At 44.1% G+C, this 23,000-nt stretch overlaps 1 protein-coding gene across 1 annotated transcript; it reads left to right on the top strand.

The window, feature by feature from the left end:
* The first annotated feature begins 462 nt into the window (after positions 1 to 462).
* Positions 463 to 19,536, top strand: podxl (podocalyxin-like). The gene is made up of 8 exons (XM_087830817.1): positions 463 to 933; positions 12,326 to 12,877; positions 14,413 to 14,651; positions 14,754 to 14,777; positions 15,407 to 15,548; positions 15,650 to 15,693; positions 15,774 to 15,902; positions 18,011 to 19,536. The coding sequence occupies exons 1-8, from the start codon at positions 891 to 893 to the stop codon at positions 18,203 to 18,205; spliced, it is 1,368 nt and encodes a 455-aa protein (XP_087686943.1). The 5' UTR covers positions 463 to 890; the 3' UTR covers positions 18,206 to 19,536.
* The last annotated feature ends 3,464 nt before the right edge of the window (positions 19,537 to 23,000 follow it).

The following is a 23,000-nucleotide window of genomic DNA, read 5'->3' as shown; positions in this document are numbered from 1 at the left end:
TCTGATATTTCTCTATTAGAATATTTACTTTACAACAATGTTCAACTGTTGGTGTTATTTGGTGTTCAAAACAACTATCAGTTAAGCACGTTTATGTAGACTCATAAACCAACAAAGACTTTAAGCAGATAAACTGCTCTTTTATTACAGCCAGCCTCAGTAGACACTCCAGGAATTGCAGTTCGTGGCACAGGTTTCATTTTTCAGTCCAAGAGGTGGCCAATACACACACACACACACACACACACACACACACACACACACACACACAAGAATCAGGGTCCCCTCAGTGAATACAAGCAGGCATTTCCTTTGATCTGCATGTGTGACTTCACCCGCGTCCTCCAGTCAATTTAGATCATTTTAACTAATGAATCAAAGCCAGTGGAACACATTGTCTCACTGCTTCCTATGTTATCCAAAGTGTCAGGAGAAGCGGTGAGTTGTGGGACTGGACCTGCCCCTGTTTTCTCATGATAAGGGAGGCAGGGCCGTGCTTCTGGTCTGCAAACAGCTGAACACTTTGCAGAAGAGAGCTGACGATACAGCAGAGAGAGAGAGGGAGAGAGAGCCTGAGGAACAACGGTGCAGCCAAGGAGACCACAGAAACACTCTTCCCCCAAATCCCCGACTCTGTGGAGAGGGGAGAAAGACGCGGTGCACACACACAAAGACATTCTTGGCTTTCAGTTTAAAAGAAGAAGAAGAAAATTACAATACGCGGGGCGATCATTTGTTCTGAGATACAAATTCAAGAAGAAAGGCGTGACAGCCGGCTGCAGGACTCAGTTTCACCATTAGCGCAACATCTCAAATACAAAGTGAGGGATTGTAGCGCAGCGCTGCATGAAGGATAAACCCATCCGGGAGAAGAGACCATCAGAGACAGGATGAGAGCGACTCTGCGGATCAAGTGGCTGATAGTTTTACTCGGTGAGTAGCCCACGCGTTCACATCAGACAGCCTGACTGCTTTGTTCAGCCTTTCTGACAGAATTCGGGCTTTTCGATCGTTTGTGTCTCTTTATCGCTTCATTGTGCGTGAAAGAGTGCTGCAGCAACAGGTGCTGGATCCCCGTGGTCTGTGTGACACGTTCTTTGAAGTTTTGCTGTCTGTTTGTTCAACCTCCTAAGACCCAAACTCTTTCACGGCATGCATTTTTAATTTCTCTTTGCTGCCTGGGCTGATTGGGAACTGACGAATGAAAAACAAAGAATGATCTTTTTACCTGATTTTGATCTACAAGGGCCTGATATCAGCCCTTACATATGTGGACGCCAGGTCCTAGGAGGTTAAGTGCAGTGATGAACCAGTGAGCTATTAAAGCTCTGCTCCTTTTACTTCTAACTGGTAAAATTAATAAAGCCCTGCTTAAGTTATAGGAAACATAAATTGTAGGTGATAACCAAACACAGAAGTCAAATGTAAAGTCGTCTGCATGTGCATAACGTGCTGGACTCTTTTACTGTAAATAAATCCATCAGCCTTAACAGTGATGGAGCACATGAAGTACACAGTGCAGCTATGAGGTTGAGATGTGAAATCAGTGGAATAAACTTGTTAGCATCAAAGCAGAAGTAATCCTGGCTGTTTGATTAGCTTTCCACTCTGTTAGTTAAACCTGTTTCTCTTTTTCTGATTTGAGGTCAGGTCTTAATTACTGACTGCAATCGTGTGTAGGTGGAAGTGTGCAGCATCTCCTCACAAAAGTCTTGTGTAACCTTTAAAATAGAAAACAGCGTCGTCACAATCTAACATTTTATTTACTCGTGTTGGCACTGCAGAGTTGTTTCTTTCCCCTCGTCGTGTAAATTCATCCCAAAAACATGTTCGTGTGTGTGTGTGTGTGTGTGTGTGTGTGTGTGTGCGTGCGTGTGTGTGTGTGTGTGTGTGCGTGCGTGCGTGTGTGTGTGTGTGTGTGTGCGTGCGTGTGTGTGTGTGTGTGTGTGCGTGTGTGTGTGTGTGTGTGTGTGTGTGTGTGTGCGTACTGTAGCTACATAAATGCCAGTTCATTTGTAATCTTTCTTTTTTTTTTTTTTTTTTCATGGCCTTGCCGTATTGGTCCATTTGATCGACCTTTGTTGTTATTATTTATTTAATTTTATTTTCAGTTGTTACAGACGGGACAGACATGAGTGAGGGATAGGAAAGGGAGAAAGAAAGAGGAAGGAAAGAAAAACAGAAGGGGAGAGGGACAGTGAGAAAGGGAAAAAAATCTCCTGGATCAGCTGTTGAGAGAAAAAGAGAAAACAAGCAAAAAAAACAGAGCAACATACTAAACAACACCATCGCATTAATCTAGCTAAGTGTAAACAGCAGTAAATACTAAATATTGAATGTTGTTGTGCAGCACGCAGGACAGACTTCTAATCTTTCCTCTCATCCCCTCTGATATATCGGGCATCCAGATCAATATCATGTGTAAAACAACAAACTGTAACAAATACAGACCATTTACCATATATAGGATGCAGGTTATGGTTAGGTAGTAATATCACACAAACACTGCAACAGTCTAATGTAAACTAGAAAAGTGTAAATTGTTCATGAGCTCAGGATCAATGAACAGTGACAGAAGAAGAAGTTTGGACTCACGGACACTTTAAGACTTTTTATAGATGTTTTTTATTTCAGACTCAGATTCTGCATCAGCGTTAATCATAAGAGCTCTTTCTGTTTCGCTCCGTTTGTCCCACCATGTTTGTCTGAAACAGTAAAACAGTCACACACACAGACCAACTCGAGCTCAGATCTGAAACATCTGCCCTCCACCCCCCACCGTCGAGGACTCACCACTGCTTCACCCTCCCTCCAAAAACACACAAAGTCCACTCAGAGCTTTGCAGAGACACAGAAGGAGCCTGAATAATGAAGTGGCCCCCCTGACCCCCCTCCAGGGCTGAAAGACGACAAAAGTGTTTTTCTTTAATTACGCACCTGCTGCTTTCTCACCACTGCAGTAGGTGATCTCAGATGGGAGGCTTTTATTTAATTATTTCTTGTAAGCGTGTGAAAAAGAGTAAGCGACACAGCCCCAAAGCTCCACCCGAAGGCTGTCAGCACCTTTTTCTCTAAAGATAAACGCTGCATGTTTCTGTGCTTGTGAACAGCCACCTGTGTCTATTTGTTTAACACTCTGTGCATGTGAGTAAATGTTCCACACATGTGCAAGACCTGTTGCTTTTGTCTCTGCTCTGAGATCACTCATAGTGAGCGCTCCTTATTGTTTTCATACATATATGAGATTTCAGTGGTGCTGTGGTTTGCACAAAATGTAAAACTCAAGCATGCAGAGCAGCCTGCTGTGGCCACACGTTGCAGGATGGGAGCGTCTACATGAATATGAATCACTGACCTTTAAGTGCAGACTGTACTACAGCACACAAACCTTTGCCGCTGACAAACACCGAGCATATTATATTTAAAAAGACCTGAATTAACAATGAAATGAATCAAAACTAAACAAACTCTCTGAACATTAAGTAAAACTAAACTCCAGAATATGAACCACAATGAAAACTCTGCCCAGTGATGTGAGAAAGAAACGTTTTCACAGGAGTCACTAAATGGAATCGAAGAACTGGGAAAAACCCTGAGATTCAGCAGCTCGTAGCACAATCTGTAGCAGAGATAACGTGAAGTAATATTCCTTCATTTCATGGAGCTTTGTGGGTAGTGATCAATGCACAGCTCTCTTGGGGTCCCGCTGCAGCATTTCAATCAGGTGGAGGTCTGGACTTTGGCTGGGGCGTTGCACCACCTTGATTCTTTCCTTTGTCAGCTGCAGATTTGAATTTGATGCTGTTTGTGCCGAGTGTTCGCTGTGGGACAGATGACGCTGTCCTATGGGACTGATAATAGACGTGGTGGAGTCTGCAGGGCGCAAACAAACATCATCAGCTCTCCACCAGCTTCACAGCTGGTATGACGGGGTTTGTAAACTAATGCTGCCATGCTCTTTGACCCTTTAACACCAGCTGTATCATATTTGATGCGTGAGGAGATGTTGAAACGTTACATCATCAGTGTGATTTCTCCCCTGAAAAATAACTTTCACAATACATTTTATTACTTGAAGATATCAGTGCTTACTCAATAAATAAGGTGGAATTGAAGAAGAAGGCATCATTTCTTATCAGTTTGCTCCAGGACTTCCTAACTTCTTCTCAGACCTGCTTTTCCTTTATAACTTCCTACACGAGAGCCGACAGTCGGGGCTCCAGGTTGAGTCAAACACCAGCGAAGAAGCTGCCTGCCTGGCACACTCGCCTGACGTCTGCAGCAGCCAGTCGACGGGAGAAAGCCGAGTAACAATAGAAGGGGGAAATACCTTATCAACATCCCAGTTCCCAGGGAGGGTGTGGTGACAGGAAATGACCTTGAGCACCCTGGTGCAATCAGGCCTTTTTCTACAGAGTTGTTTTTAAGTCTCAGTGGTTTCAGTTCAAATGAATGTTAACATGAAGATGAACTGAAGAAGGTCCTGGCTTTGAATCTGGCCTTCCTGTGTGAAACACTTCTCCTTGTGTCTGTGTCGTACTCGGGCTCCTCCCACAGTGCAAAGACAGGCACTCAGTGGGGAGCTGTCTCTCTGTGTTAGCGACCTGTCCTGAGTGGACCTCGCCTCCTGCCCTAAGGCTGCCCTATGGCGTCCGGCCCATCCACACCCCTCGGTTGGATTATGGAGGGAAATAGATGGGTGGGGCTCCACAGTGTTGTACGCCCAGTTCCAAACCAGTGGAACCAGTGAATGCTACTTAAGTAGATACGGACGATTTGTTGGTTTGATTTAACCTGACTAACTAGTTAAGTTTCGATCTCTCGTGTTGCAGCATTCAAACACAATCATAACTCTGACGTCCACGCGCTAACAGGAGAGCGCTTCCCAACATGCGAGCCGTGCTGTTGAAACGTGAGCTCAAAGTTCACTCCCAGGTTTTTTCATTAGTGACAGACATATTTTATTATTTAGTTTTAGATGAATATATATTGTACATGCCTGTGTTTGCTGGAAACGGTCCCTGCTCACAAGAAATGAGTGAGATGTCCTCCCAGTGTCACCCTGTGGTGTGAAACCCTGAAGCCTGAAGGTAAAAGGCTGCTGGTGATAAACATGTAAAGACATGAGTTTTTTGTAGATATAAACTTGTATCACCATCAACATAAACTCTCAGTCATAACATTTACTCCTCACAAACTAACCAGCGTCTGAAAGCAGCTTTCCTCTCCAGTCGTTCTGGCAGCCACACGCAGGTTTTATCAGGGAGGAACTTTGACTCTCTGTAACTTTCAGAACTGTCCATCGCTGCAGCTTCACCTCCAGAGCACACTCCTTCCCTCCATGCTACGCTGGCACCCAGGTGTCCATTAATCATCCCTGTGGCTGGTACCATCAAGGACGTGAGCTCTCCTCCTCCTCGTTCTTCGTCGTTCACTCCTTACTGTCTCAGCACTCTTCTCGTCTGCCTCATCAGTTTGCGAGCACTCCCCTCGCGTCTCAGCTTTCAGAGAAAACACAAAATTGCTGTTGCTCCGTTAGCTGTTTGTGATTTACCCTCCTAATAAAATATTTGTTCGTTCAATAAGAATAATAATAATATGCAAGTTTATTTGATAATGGATTTTTTTAATTAGTACAACAGCAAACAGGGATATTTTGGATCAGGTCGGTGTCATTAATGACTTTATAACTGTCACACCTGGACTAAAGGTTTGGTCTGAGGATAAATACACATGTACGCATCCTTCAGCTGGTCCTCAGTCATGTTCTGACCTCAGAGGAGGCTTCAGACATGGTTACAGGACATGTGTGCTCACATGTGACAGGAGCTGACGCACGTCTAACACACATACCAGTCTGTTTCCAAGGACAGGGAGTGTGTTGTTTGTGGATAATGTGTGTGTGGTCAGTCATTACCATGTGGCTGGTGGATTTACCGCTCTTCATCTCATCCTCTTTCTCACCCTTTCCCTCCCTCCTCCCTTTGGCTCGTCTCTGTCTTTTATTCTCGCCGAGTGCTTTTCGATTCACAGCTTCTCGCCTCCTTTCAGTAACGTAAAGCAGAGGGACTCCCTTTGCTTCCTTACCCACGCACCACCAGCAGCCCACCCCAGACCCACAGAGAGCTGAAACACCTCTCAATAGGACGCAGACGGGGGGCCTAGCTGCAGCGAGGAGGCGGCTCATCCGTGCGCGACCGAACGAGGCGCCTTTGTGTGGACTGTCAACAAGCTAATGGGGTAGCGCTGCCTCACCAGCGTTTTGGAGTGACAGCCACATTCATTTATTGGCTCAGTTTGTTCACATCAGGCTGAGCTTACAGTCGGAGCTCGGCATGATGGAGCGAGAGCTGGCTTAACAGCTGACGCTCACACAGGCCAGCCTGCTGGTTTCTCTCAGCCCACAGAAGAAAGTGTACGTACTAAGTGTGGCTTTTGTCCCGCCTCCCCCCCCTCACAGCTGGTTGCCCTCCCCAAGCCTGCTTCTGCCACAGGTTTCTACGTATTTGAAGGGAGTTCATCCTTCCCACTGTCACCAAGTGCTGGCTTGAGTGTTATTACTGTATTATTGTCGAGTCTGTGCCCTACAACGTCAAGCGCCCTGAAGCGGCTGTTGTTTTCATTTGGTGCTATATAGGGAAGCACCGAAGGTATCGGTACCCGATACCGATACCAGTATCGGTATCGGGACCGATACTGGTATCGGGTATCAGGCCCGATACTGTAAAATGTGTGTGTACTCATACTCGTAAAAGTTAACCGATACCATGAACCGATACCAACTTATTTCATTAATCAGAGGGTGGCTTGTCATTTTTGTTGTAGTTTTTAGATTGGTCACTAGGGGGACATCCCGCGCTAAACAGGCACAGGGTTAGGCGAGTGAGACTGGCTGCTCCAGATAAAAAGGAGAAACTGGAGGCTGCTGTAGCTAGGCTAAACAAAATGTCAGCAGTGTGGAACAGCCAACTTTAACTCAGGTTTTGGAAAAGCGATGAAAAATGTCAAGAGAAAATCCACGGGCAGTTAAAATAACAGAGGCTCGACTCATTTTATCGCTCTGGATGACATAGAAAACATAGGATTGCACCGTCTTCTCAGCATACTCGAGCTGCGATAGGAAATTCCCAACCGCCCACACATCAGAGAGATAATGGTGCCAAAACTTTCTGAAGAGGTAAAGACAAGCAGTGTGTGTGATGTCAGTTCTTGGTTTAACAGCGCAGTGGACTGATGATCCACGGGCAGATGAGGAGTTCGTCAATGCCAAATACTTTCATTATTTTGTTTGTTTGTTTACAATATGGACACTCAATAATTTAAAAGTTTATTTTATTCTCAAACCTAATTTGTATTTATTTTATTCCAAACAGAAGTGTTTATTTATTATTCTGAAAGCTCGAGACAGTGCCAATAGTTCAGTGATATTTTGTTAAATTACAATGTGGAGACTCTGCAATAATTTAACAGAAGTGCTTATTTTTCACTTGAAATTTTTTTGTGGTCATTTTTATTAAGATTTTTATTTTTTATTGGCAGAGAATAAAATAAAACCTGTCTTCCAATTCATTGCATGTGTGTGTGTGTGTGTGTGTGTGTGTGTGTGGTAGAAGTATTGGTTTTTGTACTCTGTATCGGCAAGTACTCAGATCCAAGTATCGGTTTGAAAAAATTGGTATCGTTGCATCCCTAGTGCTACATAAATAAATACAAAGTGAAGTGAAATCAGTGTTTTCAGGAACACAAACTTGAACAGCTGCTCAGGACACACGTTTTCATAAATCAGCTGTTTCAAAGACGACAGCACAGTCAGTGAAAAATGAACACCTGATACAGCCCATAATAACTTCGAATGAAAGCTTTCTGTTACTTTAAGAATAGAAAAGTTAATTCCTATCATTAGTACGATAAACACACATTCTGGACTATCTATCCATTTTCTGCAGCTTATCAAATTTGGGATGACAGGGCTGGAGCCAATCACAGCTGCCGTAGGGTGAGAGGCGGAGACGCGCTGGACACGGTGCCAGGCACCACCCACAGACGATTCAAACCCCCAGTTTCATCTCCAACAGCTTTCGTCCTTCTTTTTGCATCATCCTTTATATCACTGCTGGTTGTTTGTCGAGGCCAAACCGCGGATCTTTAACAGGAGAATGATGGGAGGCCGTCATGGTGGACGAGCCAATGGTGGCTCTGCTCCGTTACCACGTGTGCATCTGTGGAAACATCGAGGAAACTCGGTGACAAGTTAGAGTGCAGAAGTTTTTATTAACTCCTTCCTGTCTTGATGACATGTTTGGGTCAGTAAAACAAGCAAATTGATTGAACTGATTTCTCTGATGAATCACTTGGTTAAATAAAGTTTCCTGTTTTGTTTCGCCACCTTAATCTTTCTCTTTATTTTAACCCTTAAGATCAGGCTCTAATACTCTGAACCCACCGTTTAAAACAGCGTGTAGACTGTGTGAGCTCATTAAGAGCATGTGGTCCTTACAGCCAACAAACATGATCACAGAAGATTAAACACTACTGCAGATTAAAGAGAATAAATAGCATTTACAGTCAGTCTAGAGCAGTAATACTGATCCATGTAAAACGCTTTGACCGTTAATATTTTATCTACAATTTGCCACTAAAGCCGTTTTCTGTGTGGTGAGGTGCTTTCATACTGTCTCATTGCTCCATTTCTAAAAGAATGGCTCCACCACCCTTTAATGTTAGCTACTTATTTAATAAATAGTTATTTAACAATTAAATGTTTTACACTTGTCAGCCAGGAGCGAGTGGAGAGAGAGGAAGGCTGTGTTTCAGTCGTGTGCTCAAATGAAAACATCATAAGCAGCAAACACCACAGCGAACTTAGCCAAGTCATTTCCTTTCCTCACTTTACAAATGAAAAACCAAGATGATGACTCGGCTGCTCGTGTTTTCTCATGTTGTCAGTTTGAAACTGAATTTTTATGTAAATAGAAGTAAAGACGGGCGGAGGTTTCTCTGCAGCCGTCAATCATGATGCTACACCCACATTTCAGAGTCACATTAATTACTAAATAAAATATTATTGTGGTAAAAACGACGCTTTGAGCCCAAAGCAGCAGATGACCTGCTGAAGTGATGAGAACGTGGAGGGGGCGGAGCTTTAACCCAGCGAGGCGTTCGGCTCTTTGGTCCCAAACTACTGTGAGCCGGTTCTCAGGCAACACCTCAGGGAATGATGTGCTTCAGACTTCCCATTTCCTGGAACAGGCTCAGGAAGAAGGAGCTGCATGAGACCGTTACATGTTTGTATCCGAGTACAAATGTTCTGGTGTTTCCTAAACTGATGCTGAATTAATATTGGCTTTAAAAATCAACATACGGTCAGCAGACAAAACACGTCTGCAGCCGCCCTGGTGTCGTGTTTTTATGTCTGCTGAATCCTGGAGGTCGCTGCTGTCTCACAATCATTTGTGGCCTTGTCTCATGAATCTACGATGACCTGGATGACTGAGAACCTTCACAGACAGGTTCAGGTACCGTGGTTTCCTGTAACCCAAATCTATTTATATACCGATGTTGATCAAAGTCCCAAATCACTGAGCTGCTTTGCCTCACTGAAGGGAGGCAGAAAGAAGAGGCAGGGAAAGGACAGCAGGTCGTTTCCCACACAGGCTGCTGACAGTGTGAGATCACTGAAGCAGAGAGTCAGCTGGCTGATGGAAGTCAGGACAAAATTCAGATCAGAAAGGTCAGAAAGGTCAGAAAGGTCAGACGATGGAAGATGTTCACAGGAAACAGATCGAGGTGATGTTTTAAAATTCAGAGCTCGACGAGTGTCCAAGCACAGAAAAGGACTTGTGTTACTGAGAGCTGCTCAAATGAAAGTGAGTTTGTAACATTTTATTTATATAAATACAAAATGTGGCATTTAATACAAAACAATGTATTTATAGCTTCACTGTATGTAAAGTCTACAGTCCTGAGGACGGGCCGTCTATGTTCTCTCACAAAGAAACGTCGAGCTTCAGCGACAGGATAGTTTTCAGTTTAAATAACCTTTGCTCCACAGCAGACGGTTGATCTCTTATTAACATCAACACACGGCTTCTCTTGTGGCCGGTCTGTCAAACTGCAACGATTTCCATGACAGTCGTGTTTTTATGTCTCCTGAATCCTGGAGATCGCTGCTGTCCCACGATCATTCGTGGTCTCGTGAATCTTTCGATGACATTATGTGCTGGAGATGACGAGACATTCAAAGCCTTCACAGTTTTACACAGTTCCACAATTTGTAGATGCAGTTTAGTTCAGTGAGCATCTCCCCGTCGCTACGATGGCAGGAAACCCAATCAGGTCGTCCTGCTTCACTACATGCTTTCTCTCATCTTGTTGCTCCGTCTCAACGTTTTAGAGACGTTAGTTAGTATTTATCATGAAATGAGAGAAAATACCATATTTAATAAAATCTGATGAATAAAATGAGCAGATCGTTTGACAGTGAGCTAGCGTTGGGGATTCATGTGTCAGCTCTTTGTGTGGATGTTTAAATGTGATGAACAGGTGGTGTGGTGAGGTAAACAGAGGCGTGGTGCAGATAACAGCAGGATTAGCTGCTGCTGCATGTTAAGAAGCAGATACCTCAGTGACAGGTAGGGTCAGCGGGGTCAAGACCAACGAGACAGCACACAGGGAGGGGGCGCGTGGGTGCAGACCGGCCTCACCTCTGACTCATGCAACAGTGGTTCAGCTGGTTGATATGTTTGTATTTGTGGATCAATTTCTGCCACACAAAGAAAACATCCGAGCATCTATTAGGAGAGCCTCTGAACTCCAGTGAAGAAAAAGCAGGTTTACTGCTGTCAGGAGACTCAGCTGCAGATACGCTGACACTCTCAGTCTCTGAGTGAAGGCAGCGGCTGATAGGAGACGTGGTGCACAGAGACAGGCCAGGCTCGACCAGCCTCCGTCTGACCGAGAGGACGCAGCAGATGGTAAACTGACTGCACGGCTCACATCTGCTTGATGTTATAACACAAAATTATATGTTCAGCAATATTTCAGAATGAAGCAAACAAACTGATCATTAACCTGATGATGCGTTTGTCTGGGAAATGGGCCGTGCTCTGTATGTAAAAGGCACTTTACTGGTTGTCTGTTTATGCACCAGTTTGGATTTAATCATGAGGTATTATTCATCTTTCCCAGAGTCTGTCCTTTGTCCCGTCCCTCCTCTGACCCACAAGCTGAGCCTGGTTCTGGTTACTTCCTGTTGAACGGGAGTTTATCCTTCCCACCATCGCCCGGCTCAGGAGTCATGTGATCGATGGTTTTCAGGATTGTCTTCATCTTACAGTATAAAGCACCTGCTTGTTGTTACTAAACTTACATTGAAACATAAGAAGCTTGAAACACAGATGCAGTATTGCAATATGAAAGAAATATGTTGCTCAGTTTCTGTGCAGTGACGATGCTGAAGAGGAGTCAGCTGGATGTGAGCGTACGAACGCCACGAGCTTTCTGCTCAAACATTAAATAATAAACACAATAATAACAACTACACTACGAGTCAGCTCCTCGTTTCATGTCTCATCTACTTAGGACAGTTTGCTCTCATTCAGCACGTCTGTGTGTTTGCACGTATCAGCAGAGATCTGTGGTGACTGAGCATGCAGTGAAGGTGCCATGAGGTCATACGAGGGTGTATACGGCCATTGTTTTCTTGGTGCTGAGGAGCGTTCGCAGAGGGCACACCAAACAGGCTGTGGTCGAGGGTGTGGTGCCTCCAAGTTTATTGTGTACAGCATCCTGTCCTATAAATAGAGCAAGAGAAAAAGATAAGTTACAGTTGTCAGCACAGCAGGAAACCCAGGAGGAGCTGCTTCGAGCTCAGGAGAGGCTCTGAAGTTAAAGCTGATTTGTGCAGTGAGGATCCATCACTGTGAACAACAACAGAGAGAGAAATGTTCGAGCTTTTATGATGCGTGCTTTCATTTTGCTTTACAGTCTCTCGTTTGTTGCCAGCAGCAGATAATGTTCATGAAATTACAACCAGACCACGTGCTCAGTAGCAAAGAGCAGACCGACCGCGACAGGAAGTGGTCCAAACATTTATCTTCAGAGTAGGCGGAGACTAAAATAGACATACAGGTAAACTTTTCTGGATACTCCAATATATTAGCTTACAGTTCTCTACTGTGTGCACTAATATGACTGTACTGCCCCCAAGTGACGATTACAAATAGCGTGTCCGTGAGTCTATAAGATGCTGTCTGTGCCCTTGATGGGTTTGATGCCTCATGCAGCTGTGCTGTGGAGGTAACGGCTCGTGTCTTCTCCTCCTCAGGCTTCCTGTGTCACAGCGTCTATGCAGATACTGCTGCAGAGGAAACCACTGATGCACCTGCTAATGACACAAGTGCTGCTACCTCAGATACATCTACAAAGACTGCAGCCACAACTGTGTCAGCAACAACAGCAACAGGAGTCACGACCAGTCAGAACATCGACAAACAGAGCACAGCAGTGCAGACGACACAGACGACCCCAGCATCCACTCAGAGCACAGTCAAAGCAGAAGCAACAGGAACCACAGCAGCTCTGACTCCTCCCACCAGTACTGCTAACGAGACTACGACTGCGATCACCACTTCAACCTTGACTGCTACACCCACGCCAGCCCCATCACAAACAGTCCCCACCCCCACCCCCGAATCAGCGCTGAGCACTAAGCCCTCCACAGTAACGGCATCGCCATATCCTCTGTCCAATAAAATCACTGCACCATATAATGTGTCATCAGCAAACGAGGGACGCGAGAGCACAAACAGCCCAACAGCACCACCATCCAGGGCTCCAGCTGTGACCACTGTGACCGCGGGACAGACGCCTCCCACAGGTAAGGACGTTTGTGCCCTGATGTGAATCTGAGACACCACAACAAATACTTCAAGCTGACCAAACTAGTATAAATGAGACTGTGATGCCTGCAGAGGCTTTCAAACTGCACTCCAAGGAAATGAAACCTTGGATGTGAACGGCTGTGAAAAGGGTTAAAGATCTCGTTTCCACGTGGAAGCGCGGCGTACGCAGGTTCAGGTGCCACGTGAATGATTTTAACGTCGTGTTTAAAGGGAAGAAGACACAACTTGCACTTTACGTACTTTTAAGTGCTTCTTAATTTCTTTGTAATTTTGGGGGAAGCAGTATTTCCTTCTTTCATGATCAGAGATGGGCAGTAATGCGTTACTTGTAACGCGTTACTGTAATCCGATTACTTTTTTCAAGTAACGAGTAAAGTAAGGGATTACTATTGCAAAAACGGTAATTAGATTACCGTTACTTTCCCGTAGGAACGCTGCGTTACTGCGTTACTAAAACCGTGATTTTTTTGCGAGAATGTCTCATGACAGTGACGTAAGCGAGTGCGACGTTCGTGACAACAGCTGTGTGCAGATCAACAATGGATCATATATCGAGTGCAGAGAGAGTATGAGCGTGCAGCGTTTAAAGCGTGGAAGTACTGACCTTACTTTGAGTTTGATTCCATAAAAAGTGACAAAAACATTAGTGTCCGTTGTGCGTGGGAAGAAAACTTCTTTTTACAGAGAAAAACCCCTAAACTTCCAAACAAGCACCGAGTAGCTACGACGTAATGGAAAACTCACAGAGAAACTCGCGGATTCTTCCACTGACCGCTGCACACCTGCACCAGGGTAACCCTCCGCCTACCCCACTCCTGCTTTACAGGTGAAAATAGAGCAACAGGACCGCTAGTCTTTGACTTTATTTATTTTCTGCTGTGTTTTACTTGCATCTATTTGAAAGACTGAGTGTAAACACAAAAATATTTTATTTTATGTGCTGGAATGTGCAGAAAATAGGTTTAAATGTTAAACTAATTTCTTCCAGTCAGAGAATGTTGCAGATAATTAAATGTTTGCTTGATGCATAAAGTTAAAAGATTAAAACTAATAAAACAAGTTTTAAAAAGAGACGTTTCCATTTGATTACATTTTGTATGATGATTATGCAGAAAAAGTAGAATTGGGCTGAAAGATCTATCACTTTATCACCTATTCAGGTTGTAAATCGTGTTTTTAAAAAGTAACTAAGTAATTAAGTAACTAATTACTTTTGAAAATAAGTAATCAGTAAAGTAACTGGATTACTTTTTGGGGAAGTAATCAGTAATTAGTTACTGATTACTTTTTTCAAGTAACTTGACCAACACTGTTCATGATGTGCATTTTTATTATTATTCGAGTTCCTACTTTAAGCATTTGTTACCTGATGTGACGCAGACCACACACAGTCCTGACCCTGTTGGTCCGTCTGCTCAGTTCTTCAAGCAGCTGGAGAATTAAAGGAGGTGTTGACTGTGGTGTGTTTTGTTCTTTTAATACTTTCTCCAAACCCTAAAATGTGACGTAGCTGTCACTGATTCGCTGGCTCAGAGGGATCTGCATCACCACGACGACAAAATCCCTGAATCTACAAGAGTACCTGGAGGGGCCAGAGGGACCACTCAGCTTACAAACCCAGGGGTCTCCAGCACCTCCTCCAGCACCTCCTCCAGTGTGAAAAAAGGAGTTCATACAACAACTACAGATTCAGCCGTGCAAGCCCCCACGGCCACTATCAAGACTCCAACATCCACGCAGAAGTTTGTTGTAAGCACTGACGTGGAGCACACACAGCTTCCATGTTGTCATTGTTACTTGCATCTAAATGTCAGCGCCTTTGAATGAGATGCTTCTCGTTTTTCTCTGCAGTATTTCCACAAAGGCGACGTGGAGGTAAGATTTTGTTTCGCTCTGATCCAATTTAAAGCCTGCAGAGTGTCGTCACCTGTGCAGAGTTTATTAAAGTGTGAGAGAGTAAAATAACGAATCCCTGAGGGATCTGTGGCTGCACAGGATGATGGCACATGCTGCACGTCCTTTGCTTACACTCGTACTGTTCTAGGAGTTGAAGGCATTACTGAAACTTTATATTTATATATATTCAACAGCTGATGATTGTGTTCATATTTAAAATGTCAGACAGGCGCTGGGTGGATCTGTGAGGCGTGCGAGCTTTGTCTGAGTGAAGCATGAAGCCTGCTATTAAAACAAAACAACCATTTCAGTCACTGGGTGGAAAAAGTGTCTTAGTGGGAACCCTTCCTGCCTTTCTCTAGTTTCCTTTGTTCCCACAACTCTTTTTGAAGCAGCTTTGACCCTCAGTCGTGCTCTTTAATAGTGCACCAGAAATAAGTAACACATCACAACACAGGAAAATACGGCCTTGGCTGTGGCCTCTGACCTTCCTGTCCTCCCACTGGCAGCGCAGCAGCGTAGAGCGCTTTCTGGTTCATGAAACACAAAGGACGTGTGCTGATGTGTTTTTGTTTAACGGCGTTTACAGACGTGTCATTTTTACGCAGACCAAGGAAAAAGATAACGAGAAACATTTCAGGAAAGTGTGCCAGAGGCTGATGGAGAGCATGGACAACGGATCCTGCACCCTGAACTGGCTCGTCCAAAACGGGTCGGTGAAGATCGGATCTGTGGAGATAAATGGCAAAGGTAAAAAATATCCTGGTCCGTTCAGAAAAGGGACGTTCACTGAGATTATAATGCAGATTATTTTTCTCTGGAAATCAATCAATGTGATCCTGATCTTTCAGTGAACGAAAGCCTTGCGCAGCAGTATTATGACGAGCTCACCCAGGTGAGGATTCGGCTCTTTAGATCAGCCTCGGACCCTCGGCCTCCGCAGCAACTAGTTACTCCTGTTTGTTCCTCTCCTAGAAAGACCAGGTAAAGACAGATAACAAAACGGTGATCATTATCCTGGCCTGTGGTGGAGCCTTTCTTATCCTGATCGTCATCCTCGGTGCCTGCGCCTCCCACCACCGCAAGCCTTACAATGAGAACCAGGTAAGAAGAGACATCCAATCCCAGTATCCCCAGTATGCTTCCATTATAGTCTGAGTTTCCAGAACTAGTGAACGTATTAGCTGCTCGCTTTGTTTCTTCATTTATAATCTGACCTCTTTCAAAGAGAGATGATGCAGCAGGAAAAGAGATGTTTCAGATGCTTCACATTTCAAGGCTACAGCAGCCAATCAAATGTGCTTATTAGGCACTTATAAAACCTCTGATGAGTGCTGGCCTGGGTTGTTGCAGACATGGTGAGAGTATTATTTCAACGGCACCTTTCAAACTGAGGACACGTTCAATTTTTCTCTAAAGCCAGCAGGAAAGTAGTGCAGCCTCCACAAACACAGCGAACTATCTTCTGTCCCATGAAGCTAACCGGAGATAGAAAAACGATGAGACATCGATTCATGTTTAACTGTTTATTCTGTGTCCCTGCTGGTTTGGTTCATGCTTTAATGCCACTAACAGGGATTTGATTCCCATCCTTTTCAGCTTATTTAGTACTTTTTAACACACGTTGGAAGCTAAAAAGCAGAGAGGTTAGAATTCTGGGCTTCTTGTTTCCCCTGATTTTTCACCCCCTCAAATTCACAATCTGTTTTTTTTTCCTTTTTTAAATTTTTGCGTCGATATCGTGGGACTATCATTTCAGTAGAAACCAATTTTACTTTTAGCCACTGAGCTACCAAATACCCAGTGTTGGGAAGGTTACTTTTAAAATGTATTCCATTACAGATTACAGATTACATGCCCCAAAATGTATTCTGTAACGTATTCCGTTACGTTACTCAATGACAGTAACGTATTCTGAATACTTTGGATTACTTAATATATTATCATGCTGTTTACAACTACATGAATGTACTATTGCTGTGATTTATTACTGTTACTGAAGGTCCGCGGCTCCGAACCGTAGTAAAGGGACCTCTGGCTAATACGGTGGGTTCTGTGTCGGCTCGTAGCCGAAAACTAGCTTTACTTTGTTGTCTGGGTCAACTTTGCTAGCAGAGACAGAGAGAGGCGTTGAAAGGCTGCTCCAACAGAACTTATTGTTTCAGAGGAAAACACGAACACGGTGTACAGTCGAGTCTTAATAGCTTACTTACAACTGGGCTCGTCAGGCTCTCTTCTTGGCTGCAGTGGTTATTATTATATTTACATGCTTCCAGCTCCCGTTTCTGCTCGATGACAGCTCGTACTTTTCCTTTATCTCCCTCCCTCGCTCACAGACACATAACGTGTATGGCAGTCCATTCTCCCTGCAGCACGGACTACACTGCCCATGATGCTACATTCTTTAGAGCTATACCTGTAGCATTCTGCCTGTTAGCTTAGCACAACAACAACAAAAAGGCCTCTCTCACCCAGGAAACACGCAGAGAGAGAGTCACCCTGTAACCATGGCAACCGTAACGCTGCCTGGAACAACAGAACGTAGCTGTCAAACAAAACCCAAACAGTCCTGACCCGCCACAATATGAAACAGGGAAGTACCGCCGTGTAATCCATTTATTTCAACAAAGTAACTGTATTCTAAATACCACCTTTTTAAACGGTAACTGTAACAGAATACAGTTACTCATATTTTGTATTTTAAATACGTAACGGCGGTACATGTACTCTGTTACTCCCCAACACTGTAAATAGCTGACAGGAGCTCCAGCAGCGGTGACCTGCGGGGGGGCCTGACACTCTCAGAACTGTGTCAGGATCAAAACTCGGTGTTTAATTGGTCTGAATATTCTGTGGAGAAAACTTTTAGCAAACTTTCTAGGACATGTGACCGTGTGGTGACTGGGCAGGAGCAAAGGTCTCCTTTTTCTCTGTTTTGATTCAGGCCTCTTCTTCTAGCCAAAATTCCTTCTGTGCCCAAATAGTTTTCCAAAAGGAAAGTGTGGTATCGTGCAGTGCATTCATGTAAAGCTGTGGTAGCCTGAATCCCTGATTCATCCACAGATAGATTTGTGGACTTTGTTTAGAAGTTAAACAACAGACGTGTGAGCGCAGTTCGATTCCACTCAGATTCATCATGATGGCAGTTTATGAATTTTAAGACTGGGTCTGTGTAACAGGAAGTAACAGTGGGCATGTCTCAATCTCCACAGCAACACCTAACAGAAGAGCTGCACACTGTGGAAAACGGTTACCACGACAACCCCACGCTGGAAGTGATGGAAGTGCAGCCGGAGATGCTGGAGAAGAAGATGGTGTTGAACGGAGAGTTCAACGACAGCTGGATGGTACCTTTGGACCACCTGTCGAAAGAGGACCACCCCGAAGAGGAGGACACCCACCTGTAAGGACGGGTGGGAGAGGGGCGGGCCACAGGCGGGTCACAACGCCACAACAAATCGAACTATACCCACGCATCTTAAACTCTTGTCTCTCATGCCCTTGTAGCCAGGCAACACTTCCTCCAGAGCAGGTGACGGTGTGGCGTGTAGAAGCTGCTCGGTTCGATGTAGCGAACTGTAAACTTCATGAAACATCAACCACTGTCGTGTTTATGCTGCACTTTTCCATACGTGTGACTTCCTGTCGAGCACAACTTTTCATTTTGGTTTTTACACATATTTCTGTTCGTTGTTGTACTAACAAAGAGGTCGCACACTGTGACGTGTTTTTGAGTGTTTTCTTGCATCTGACGAAGGAGCGGCAATAACAAACCAATCACTCTGCATTCGCTCTTGAGGAACATCATCTGCGTTGACCATTCTAGAGTTACTAACATAGAAATGTGATCAGGGGGCGCTTTAAAGCCCCCGTGATTTAAAGATAGAGGCTGTGCACTAACCCTACAGAAGACATGCCACAGAGATGCTGCTTGTACTGGGCGGACAAAGGACCGGTTTGAACCCAAAGTGCCTCATATTGACTCTGTCGTGTATGGAAACCCAGAGACGACAAATTCTTGTCCTTTAAAGTCATTCTGATGCAAACAGGCGTCATTTCTGTTCATCTGAAATCCTGTATTCGGGTTTGCACAGGAGAGCCATGAAGTTGTTTCATCTTTTTATGTTAGTGAGTTTTAAGTTGTTACCCTGAAATCTAATTTCACTCTTCATGGTGACCTGCTCATGCTGGACTCTACCATGTCAAGTGTGGTTGTTGTCCAATAAACACAATCATGCCAAACTACTTTTTAACTACACGTAAAGAACCTTTTACACGCTGTTAGCTGCGTTATTAGTAAGCAGATGTGCGCCCGTCTCAGTCAGCTGAGCTGTAAATAGCTGCACGCTCTTTGTTTGTGAGGCTGGACGGAGTCGGGCTAAACCCTCACAGCAGAACCCCAGTTTAACACTTTTATTTTGAAACTCTCATCAGTCCGATAATTTCCATTAATATATATTTACTTTCACTTCAACCTATATTATGTACAAGTGACTCAATCACACTGGGCTCTCCAGTCCAGCCAGTATGTTTGTGTGACTGCTGTGATTGTGTGCGTCTGCCACTTATCATAGTTGTGTATAGTTTTCACGTACGTTACTGTACCAGGATTTTGTGTATTTATGGTTTGTTTGCTGCCGAAGGCAAACAGCAGGGGTCTGACACACTGGAAGCTGTACAGCATGGATGGTCTCGACTGTTATTCTGTTCAGGTTTGAAAATAAAGCGTTTTTTCCCACTTTGGAGACTTTCCTTTGAAATGAACCACACAAAGATGGCAGTTAGGAAAACTTGAACAAAATACAATCTTTATTCATTATATACAGTACATACAATGCAATACTACAAGGCTTTCTACACATTCACTGTAATCCAGAGTACCAGCTTTAAAACTCCTGAGTCCCACCAAAGAAAGACAAAGAAAAGTCGTATTTGGCATTGTGTGTTCTTACAAAGGTGCTTTGAATTAGTCTTGAACACAAAACTAATGCTACAGCCAGTGTGGTGAGCCCTGCATGTTATCAAAATGTCATCATTTTCTTACTTCTTCACATTTCTCCTCGTCCGACACAGATTAGCACACAAAAAGAGTTATTAGTGTAAACGGTTACACTTCCTCAGTTTAGGCCACTGCTGCTGATCCCTGCTACCTGTCTGAGGTTAGTCCCACGTGAACATTAACAGAGCATCTGCATCCTGGGAAGGGTCCATAGAAGGAATAAAAGATGAACAGTGAGGAGTCTTGGCTGAAATAACTGGATACTAATTCCACATGGAGACCTGTAGGTGGTGTGTTGATGTCAGAAGCTGAAAGGATCACCTCTGTTAGTCATTAATGTGACCACACACACAGTAGGCCATTTGTTACAAACCATACATCGTATAAGAACAGCTGACACAAAGTGTGGAGGGAAGCAGCAGCTGGGCCGGTCTGTCCGAATGCTCAAAGACGAAATCTTTGTCTCTTTTGTTTAATCTGTAAAACCAAACATCAACTTCAGGCCTGAAGCACCAAGTCAACGAAGAACTGCCAATAAAATGTGGTTGTTTGGAGTCTCCACACACTCGCCATCGTTCATCTCTACAGCATTGAAACCTCTGGCCTTTATGGGCACGTCCTCCTCCATGACAACATAGCTCGTCCCAGGTGTATACTGGTGAGGCTGAGTTAGGGGCTCAGCTGGTGTCCTGACACCACCCAAAAACATCAATACATGTCCAAACTCATCTCTGTGGTGGTGCAGTGGCTGTGTTCCTGTGGGCAAACACTTATTATGGTTGTACAGAAGCTGTGCTCAGATTAATATTATTCATTTACTGCACCTTGAAGTGTCCTACCATTATGGTTGCCAGGCAACCAGAAAACTATGCTATGTTAACAGTTACAAAGCTGTAACAGTGTTGCAAGTGAAGCTTCCTGTTAGAGTGTATCACTCCATCAACACATGTCAAATGTAGTGCACAGATGTAGTGTGGTATCCTCCGAGGCAGGAAATATTACTGTTTACTGACATCGTCATAGCAGCAGGAAGTCAATGGAAGCAGTTACATGCAGCTCATGTTATCATCACGCTGTTTGGAGGTCGGGACCTTTATGGGCGAGTGTGCTATAATTTTACTCACTACTCTCATTTTAGGAATGAATTTGATTTGTTCATATTTTAAAACACTTTTTGGAGCAACAAAAGAAACGAGCGGGTGATGACAAATCCAGGTCTGTGTAAGTGTGAAGCACAAAGGAAGCAAGAACACTGCCGTGCATCAGCGGACTAACAGGTCTCCAACACTAAGCCCCACAGCTCAGAAAAGTCAATTATGGAAGTTTATTAAAAAAATAAAAACAAACAGAAAAGTTCTTAAGGTTCTTTAATTTCAAAATAAGAGCATTATCTATAATTCATGTGTCCGATGGATGAGATTGATTCAAACTATGAGGAAAAGAGTGTGAAAGGTAAATTTGGCCTGCGTTACACGACTGTAAAAGAATCCACTCTCTCGTTAAACTGTGCTGTTCTTTGAATCTCCCAGGAAGCCTGTTCAAGTACAGCATACGCTCGATGGACGGTGCTCAAGAGTCCCAGCAGCTGAGTGACTGCGTCTGTAGTGCTCTACTGCATCACAGTTATCAGAAACAAACCATTGGAAGAAATAAGCGAAAAAGTTTCCTGTGAAATACAATTAGTGAGTCTGACCGAGTCAGGGAAGACGGCAAACAGGAAAGCGAATGGGAGTAAGCACCTGCATGAAACACGGACCCCTCAGAGAACGTAGGCGACAGAGAAACTGCAGCTACCACAGCCAAACTGCTTCAGTCCATTTCAACACTGCTACACATGTCCAGCTACTCTGACCCTCGACATCCTCCAAAAGCATTTTATCCAAACTTCCCAGCTCCATGTTTTCCTCCGTATGTGAGGTTACAATCAGGTCTGTGTGTTAAACACGGGTGGTAGGAAAGTCTCAAAATGAAAATAAGTTTTACAAACTGGAAATGTCTCCATGATCTGAAGATGCGCCTGTTCGTTAGCAGTGGACCGAGGAGTCCTCAGCGAAGCTAATCGCACAACGAGAAGCTCCCAAAGCTTCTCTTTGTGTGTTTGTGTGATCAGGCAGCCGACGATCAGGAAGGTTGTGTGTGTTCACGACAACAAAGGAGTTTAAAAGGTGGGAAAGGTGACCCCAGCACATTATTTTGCCACCTGACCAATCAGCATGCATTTATGTCACACACTCTGCTGGAAGCTGAAAGAAGTTACAAAGGCCTGAAGAACAGGCTGCTGAACGGGATCGTTTCAGCTGCAGCACGTCCAGGTCAACCACAGGAATTCAATCAACAGAAGATTAATTAGCGATACCCGTTTGTGCTTCTTGTTTTAAGCTGCTCTCCATTTTCTTGGGCCGAGCCAGCAGCTCATTGGTTACACGGTGAGATTAGTCATGAAAATCATAACTGCAGCCCAGTTGAGTTATTATTAGTGCTGTGAGTTAAGTTAATGAAGCGGCAAATCTCCGTTAGCGAGTTAACGCTAACGGGTTAGTGCTGTCCAGCCCCACGCACTAACTCGCTAACGGAGATTTGCCGCGTTAGGTATGACGTTAACGTCATTTTAATGAGATCAACGCTCACAGCACTAATCATTATCAGTACAGAAAAGTTGATAACCCAGACTTTAATATTCAACACAGATTATAAGCATGATTGTATATGTGACGGACTGATAATCAGAGTTTCATCGTCCCATTGAAGGAACACGCTGCCAAACTGACAACAGCTACTCTGCACAGATCCAGCTGGATAACTGGCACCAGCACCTCGCTCACGCCTCGTTCAAACTGTCCTTAATAAGTAAAAGCTAAATGCAGAGCCACAGAGTTACTGGACCCTGATGTTTTTTTGTTTTTGACATTTTTTGATAAGGATGGGGAGAAAGAGCAGGACCTGACAAGTCCAGGACACTTGGAGCAAATTCCTGTATGTATATTTACATATTCTGTACATCCACTCAGAATTAAATGACAGGCCAATAATTTCACTGTTATCAGCCAGTTTTACAGGGATCAAAACCTATATACCTATATATTTAATATATATATTAAACTTTATCTCATAGAATCATTCCTCTAATGTTCCTACGATGCTTAAAACTGCGGACTTTTTTCAGCCTGTGCAGCCGTCGCGCTCATAAATAGGGGCAGGTGCTG

This window comes from Neolamprologus brichardi, chromosome 17, assembly GCF_056152115.1.
Source record: "Neolamprologus brichardi isolate AB-2024 chromosome 17, ASM5615211v1, whole genome shotgun sequence".
In the NCBI taxonomy this organism is placed as follows: Eukaryota; Metazoa; Chordata; class Actinopteri; order Cichliformes; family Cichlidae; genus Neolamprologus; species Neolamprologus brichardi.
Note: the sequence above shows the minus strand (reverse complement) of the source record. Positions and strands in the feature narration are given on the sequence as shown.